The following is a 7,814-nucleotide window of genomic DNA, read 5'->3' as shown; positions in this document are numbered from 1 at the left end:
GTACTGCCTATATTTTTCTTAATGGTGAGTTGTAATTATTGCTTGGTATCTTTTCTGTACTGTTTCTTTGATTTTTGTAATTTTTATATTAATTTATTTATGTAGATTTTTGTATGCCACTGAAGATGACTCAAACCAAGAGTCAAAACGTTTGGCATGTTTAAATAAAGATTCTTGTTCATACATCAACACCTGGTATTTCACTCCGTATCGGCCCTTTCTGCATATATATTTTTTTAACAATTTCACGGAGTATAAATCAAACAATTATATTGTTGAATATAAAACATTTTCGCTACAATTATATAATACAAGTTTTATGCAATGATGATAGGTAATATTATGAAGAAAGTAGTGGTCTTCCGCACTACCCATGAGATGCCACTACTAGTGCGTTAGGTTTTTTAACGTGGACCTTTGCCTGTAGCCCTATTCTACTACGTTTTATTTCGCATCTGTTAGGTTTTTAAATATAGATGTCGGATATATAGAATGCCAGACAGATTAAGATTTTACACATTAATTATTTTTAAATCTAAATGTCGGATATTTAGAATTCCAGACAAACTAAGATTCAAAGACATTAATTATTTTTAAATATAAATGTTGGATGTTTAGAATTCCAGACAAACTAAGATTCAAAGACATTAATTATTTTTAAATATAAATGTCGGATATTTAGAATTCCAGACAAACTAAGATTCAAAGACATTAATTATTTTTAAATGTAAATGTCGGATATAGAGAATGCCAGGCATGTAAGTTTTAAACACATTTATTATTAAAAAATTTGACTGTTTGACATAGGATGCCATATACAAATAAGGCGTAAACACATTTAGTATGTATGATGAAGATGTATGATATGCTACAACGCTAGACAAACTAAGAGTGTTATAGTATTATAAGTAATAAAGTTACATATTTATAGTATATATACATATTTTTAAATAAGTACACATTTATTACTTATAAATGTGAATTTTTGACATATAGAATGCCACAAAAATTGATAATTTAAACATTAGTATTGCACATATTAGACGTAGAGGGACCAGCATCTTCAGTATCATCTGCAGCGTATATTCTCAAATGACTTTTCTGTTTTTCAGGACATGCAGAGTACAAATTGTTTGCTGACATTAGAGAAAAATGTTTTTCATTAATGTTTATATTGTTACGTCCTGGCCCACGGTTACGGTCGAGCTATGGTGGAATAACAGAGAGCTGTCGTTCTCTGTCTATCTCCGCACAGCAGGTTGGCGATCCCGCTGCAACAAAGTCGAGCGAGTTTGCTTACGTTCGTCGACAGGTCAACGGCGTACGCCGATCTTACTCTGTCTAGCAAACACTCACTCGTTGGTCTCTTTTCAAGTCTGGAGAATTAACTCCACGNACTAAGGACGAGACCGTGCGATCAATTGAGGATGTGGAATGGTGAGAGATCGTCTTAATTAAACGGAGAAATTATGATACATATGATATTAATTTATTCATTTAATGGGTGTTACAATTTTGAGATGTGTATTTGTGTGGATGAATGTGGTATCGCAAATTTTACATTTAAACGGAGGGTCATTGCTCGGAGGCTAGAGAGGGGGTATACATGTGTGTGTATGAGTGACGCGATGTGTGTGTGAAGGACCTCCGGCGGGGTTTTACAGGTGTAACTGTGTCGGTAGCATGTTTAAGACGCCGCGATTCGTGGGATAGGAATTATTCAAGATCAATTTCTATTATTTCCTGGATTTTTGCGGAACTTGGAGGGAACATTGTAAAAAAATGGTGGACGGGAACTAAGCGGATATCATCTATATAAGAGAACTTAACTGGGAGGAGTTTTCTAACTGGAGTGGTGGTTATTACTCGGAAGATTTTGGAAGGATCTGTTGTCAGAGGGTCAAGGACAAAGGGGATTCTTACCGGATTTGCTTTTTTATAGGTGGATACTAATCGGAGAAAGTGTTGAAATCTAGGATCGAGCGGAGAGGTGGTTAATCTTGTCGAATCGGAGGATTCATCATCTGCGGGTTCATCTTGTAATGTAGATGGTTCGGGGGAAGGAGAGCGAGGGGGAGGTGGAGGAGTCGGGGCGGATTGCAGATCCGCGGGATTTTCTGCGGGAGGATCGGGGGTTACAGGTGAATAAGAGGGAGTTTCATACCACGAATCGTCGTGTGTATGTGTATCTGTGTGTGCGTGTTCCGAAGGTGTCGGTGAGTGTGAGTGCGCGTGCAATTGATTTATATGTATATCGGTGGGGTTTTCTATCCTATCGCCGGAATTGTCTCCTAATGTCGAAGGGGAGGTGGCGTCAATGGGCCTGGTCGGCTCCGCTTCGTTTTGCGCGAGCGCTGCCGCTCGTCGCAATTTTTGACTTTGTCGGTGCCGCCAGTGCCGGCGGTTGGAATGCGAACGGTGGGGTTCCACTTAAACGGGAGGTTCTCTTAGCGAGTTATTATTTATTGTAAAAATGTGGACGAGTTTAACATTCGGAACTGATTTCTCATTCTGCTGACATCAGAACTTGATCAAAGAAGAGTTGTCAAAAAAAAGGAAAAGGGGGAAAGAGTTAACTCTCTCTCTCTGCCGGTTGCTATTCACGACTAGAGTCGCGAACTGCCCTCCCAGCGAAGGTGGTCGAATGAGGAATTGACTCCTCGGCCGGTTGCTATTCACGACTAGAGTCGCGAACTGCCCTCCCGGCGAAGGTGGTCAAGTGAGGAACTAACTCTTCGGCCGGTTGCTATTCACGACTAGAGTCGCGAACTGCCCTCCCAGCGAAGGTGGTCAAATGAGGAATTGATTGTGGAAAAGTAAAAGAGTATATTCTCGCGATGCTTTTAGGCGGTTATGCGTCACTGGTAGGTTCCGAGTATTATCCTCGAGTTAGATTTTTAACTAGTAGAACTCCCGATTAAAATTTGTGGGTGGACTTACTACTTGCTGCTACTGGTGGTGCGATTTCCTTCACCCCCTTCGGCCCGTACGGCTGGCTAGGTAGTTCAGTGGATTCTCGGCACACTGGTTGCACTTGCACTTATAACTTGTATGCGTCGCGACTTTGCTGCGGCACTCCCGGCAGAATCAGTAAGTTTTTCTGGATACGCGGCGCGATTCTTTCTGAGTTTTCGATTCCAAGAGCCCTGGCTTATATACCGTTTTAGTAAGCGAGGACTCTCCCAATCGGGAACTCAGTTGAGCTTTGCTGGTTCCTATTTGTTAATTAGTCGGTCGGGCGACTTGCGAGATCGCCAATCGGCGACGATCTCTCGCTTCGGTCGCCTCGTCCGATTTTTCGGAGAAGGAAAAAGGAAAAGTGTTGTCTTTTCGACAATGCCGCATAGACTCCTTGTTGTTTGTAATAAAAATGCCGGAGTTTCTATTTGCGCCGGCCGTTCTAATTTTTATGACCGGCGTTTTCATGACCCGGAGATATCCGGGTTTGTTTGGAAAGCTGCTCGAATAGTTATCTAAAATTTTGTGTTATTGCTAGGCGCAGTTTATCTTTCCGGACGCCATTATGGTTTTCGTTTGTTCTCCTATCGTCTGGAGTTTTAAGTTTCCAAACGATAGGAGACCCGTTCGAATTATTTATTATTATTGACCAGAAAAAAAGGGTTGCTATGCGCTGGCGCGTCGCGTCGCAGGAAAAAGGGGACCGTGGAGTCTCCAGGACGTAACAATATCTACGGCTGTTTCCTTTCTCGCTTTCAATGCTGATTTTATTACACAAGTAGCATTAACAGTGACAAACGAAAGTTTATTTCGTTTTTTTGTCTTTATATCTGACAAGAAAGAAAAGATTCTTTCTGAATCGGCATTTGAATTTGGCAGCGATCTAACGGCATTTAAAAGAGATTTTAAATTGGGATATTTATGTGTACGTTGGAAAATTTGTTTCCACATGTCATCAAAATTTAATGTTGACAAATAACATTTTTCTGTTTCTGTTAAACTCTGATGTAAAGCAAGCCATTCTTTTCTTAAACTATTGTCGTCAAATTCACCAAAGATTTGGGCGACAAAAGAAACGTCATTAAAAAAAACTTCTCTATTACTATTATATAAAGCTATGTTTGATTCAAAAACTTTTAATTTTGATAAAAATATGTCGTTTATTGGTAATTTTTTACAAATATCTTGGGCTGCAGTAACGTAAAATTGCAAACAATTTTCTCTAACATTTGCAACTACGTTTGCGTGCCCTTGTTTGATTAATGCTTCAAGATATTTTTCACACTCACTTCCTAAGTTTACTTTGCTTAAAGATTTATGATTTTCTTTAGTGGAAAAATCAAAATTATTATTTATATTACGTAAAAGCTCTGGATTAAAAAAATGTTTACATATAATATTTAACAATTCGAATGATTTTGGTTGTAGTTTTTGTATGCTTGTTTCTAGAGCTTGAAAAAATGCGTTAAAACAATTAAAGAAATGTAAAATATGTTTTAAAAATAATAAATATGCTTTTACATCAGGTTTGTGCATCACAGATAATAAATTTTCTCCAGTCTGCGTTTTATCACTTACTACTATTTCTGTTAAAAAAATTATTAATAATATCCCAAAATTTTAAAATTCTTTCAATACACAAATGTCGAAAAAGCCATCGTCGCACAACTTTAGAATTTTGGTGTTTGTTTCTTCAAAACATTCACCAAATTCTTCAAAAATAGCAGATTGCTTAGGACTATTATTAATAAAACTGGCTTCTTTCTTTACGAATTCCTCACAATAGTCTGGAATCTTACTACATGCAGCATTAGCAATTAGCACAGAGGCATGACAAGGACATGGAAATGTTAATAAATTTTTGCACATTGTCTCAAGCTTTGTTTTAAATAACGAATATTTGCCCGTTATAACAGACGCGTTGTCACACGACAAGGCAACAATGTTTGAAAATGGAATTTGAAGTTTCCACAATTCACATTTAAACGCATCAAATAATTTTTCTGCGCTGCAATCTTTTGTATTGATATCAATTAATTTGATTAATTGCGAGGAAATATCTAATGTTTCGGGATTAACATACCGAACAAGAAACGTCATCAGTAGTATGTGGGCACTTATGACGCGTCAAACCAAACCCCTTTCACCTGGCCCCCCCCATTACTTCTGGCGCCATTGCTTCCGTGGCTAATCACCACCAGGGTGGTTTTCCCCCTTGGTGGTGATTGGCCACGCCCACTGGAGGGGATGGAAAAGTGACATAATTTATGACCCCATAAATTTTTTATAAATTTTTATAATTTTCTAAAAATGCGTATTTTAAATTTTTTTGTTGAGGAATTTGTGTGGGAGGAAAGTTCGAGAATGTTCTCGAGTAAAAGAATTCTTTATTAAAAGAGTATATATTTATTTAAAAATCCGTTTTGAAGCGTGGCTGGTACTGGCAATGGCGGCGCTCCGATTGCCTCGTGCGTTCAAACGTGTATTAGAGCAAGTTGGCGTCGGTTGAGTGAGGAAGTATAAGAGCGGGAGTGGCATCGGTCCCGAGAAGAATCAATCAGCGTCTGGGCACTTATGGCTCCCAATGAGCGAGGTTCAGGGGTAGTTGATGGGGATGATAGAGCCCCCAAGGAAGGACCAATGAGCGTCTGGGCACTTATGGCTTCTAATGAGCGAGGTCCAGGGGTAGTTGATGGGGATGATAGGGCCCCCAAGGAAAGACCAATGAGCGTCTGGGCACTTATGGCTCCCAATGAACGTAAAGCATAGTTGAGGGCGTCTAGGCAAAGTAGAAATCGAAGCAGGCGACTGTGACTAGAAAGTCAGGGATGTAATATAAAAAATGAATTTATGTGTCCGGATTTTTTCTGAACGATTTTCATGTGCGCGAACTTGTACGTGCGGGTTGACACGTGCGTGCCGATGAGAACATAAGTTTTTTTGAAGACAAAAAACGGTTTATGACTCGGAACCGTTAAACCTGCGCGTACTTGTTCGCGCGAGAAACTTCGAGAAAATTCTACGAAACTTTTCGATGGATATTCAATGTAAACTAAAATGTTTATAAAAATGTGTGAGGAGTTTAAGAATAGGTTTCTTGGGAAGAATAACAAAAACCAACTTAGTACAGTTATTTGATATAGATATATTTTGAATACATAAAAGAAAATACAAGATTACAGTTGATTATTTTTTTTTGTTTTACAAGTACAGTGTGTAATATAGTGTTCTGAAAAGCGGGTTTGTACATTGTTGGATTTTGTAAAAAATATTTTACGAAATAAACATACAATTAATTTGTCGTTGGCGTCGAAATTTTTGGAAAACAGTTGTAAAAATTAGGAAATGTTATACCCGTGAGCCATAAAATAAAGAAACACACAGCAATAATGCCCGCACGTTTGCGAGAAATATCCTTGAAGTTGAGTCGTGTTCTATGTGTGCGTTGCGGAATTTCTTCGAAGTCGCAGAAGGAAGCGGAAATCTGACGACGATATTTCATAGCTGTCAAAGTAGATGGCGTGTCTGTTTCCATCGAGGAAGAAGGCAACTCAGTGGGTTCCTGGTTGTTTGGGATTGTCTGTGTTAGCGACGATTGCTGTCCACTTCGTCCACACCCTGAGCAATCTGTCGGCTGGATAAACTCCCGTGTGTCCAGATATTTGCAGGTGTCGCATCGATTTCCAGAACACTGTCGAATTCCGCATAAACAAGACAGTTAATAATCGTTTCGAGAGCTTTTTCGAACCGTGCTTCAATTCGCAAACTACCGTGCTTCACGAGATTCTAATGTTCGACGCAATTGGCCGATAAATCGGGTGTGAGATCAAAAGCGAAGAGTGTGTATCCGTGTGCATAAGCATCTCTGCTTATAGCATTGCCTTCGTTTAGAAAATGAATACCCGTTTCTGAGAAAAGAGTATGAAAAGCCTCGATGTAGAAAGGAGAGTCTCTTGAAATAGAAGGTTGTAACGGTCTAGTAGGAACTTGCATTCCATCGATGTAAAGCGACAGGAAATTTATATTAAAGTTTTTAAAATTAAACGGATTAAGTTTATTATCGCCGGTAAACGCCTTATTTTCGACAAAACCGATTATCACTCGCTTTGTCAGTTGCCCGAGTATGGCGTTGTCAATTGATTCCCTCACCACTCCTCTATGGATTGTAAACGATTTAACTTCAACTCTCGTGAGAAGATACTTTGCAGTGGTTTTGCTCAGCTTTTTAACGTGAGCTAATACAACTCCAGCGCTTAGTTTTGCTCTCCTCATGATCAAGGTGGCGTCTACAATACGAACTCTTGTCTGTGGCGTAGATTCCATGAGACAGAAATAATCCTTCGAGCGGATGAGTCTTAGGCGCATTTCCACGCCATTAATCAAGAATTTATCCTGATTGAAAACGTCGCAATGTAGATGTCTTATGAGATCCACAGCACGGTTATTTTTGATATACTACATACGTCTCACGAGAGCGGGGTTCTCAGTTGGAGCATCGAAGCCATCATCCATCAGCCCCGGAGGATCGCTATCCCATAAACAGGTGGTGAGATGAGAGGGTTTTACCTCTGAAGAATAATTCAACAATGTCTCGAAATAGGCTCGATACGCGTAAGCATTGTTCGGAGGCGACACAAGCTTTTGATTGAAGTACACATCAATTTGATTGAACATAGAATGTAAAAAGTTATTTCCAGGCCCTACTTTATGCTCTGCAGCAGCAGAAGCCGAAGTAGCCGGAATAACCGCTGCGGGGGTTTGCAATATCACGCGAAGACTGAGAAGAGTATGCGCGAGATCTATGTAATCTTTGCCATGTCCCGGTACGACAAACTTCACGGGAGCGTCGTCCGCAA

The 7,814-nt window shown here is 39.6% G+C and overlaps 1 protein-coding gene across 1 annotated transcript; it reads right to left on the bottom strand.

Annotated features, from left to right (window-relative positions):
- Nucleotides 1–6,509: 6,509 nt before the first annotated feature.
- LOC109863097 (uncharacterized protein F54H12.2-like) lies at nt 6,510–7,735 on the bottom strand (the record flags this gene model as incomplete). The annotated part of the gene is made up of 3 exons (XM_020443284.1): nt 6,510–6,649; nt 6,840–7,350; nt 7,429–7,735. Coding segments are annotated over 3 exons (958 nt in total), but the record flags the coding sequence as incomplete, so codon positions are not given.
- Nucleotides 7,736–7,814: the final 79 nt, after the last annotated feature.

The sequence above is a fragment of the Pseudomyrmex gracilis genome, unplaced genomic scaffold (genome assembly GCF_002006095.1).
Source record: "Pseudomyrmex gracilis isolate BER0280 unplaced genomic scaffold, ASM200609v1 scaffold_3140, whole genome shotgun sequence".
NCBI lineage: Eukaryota > Metazoa > Arthropoda > Insecta > Hymenoptera > Formicidae > Pseudomyrmex > Pseudomyrmex gracilis.
This window is presented reverse-complemented; position numbering and strand designations above follow the sequence as displayed.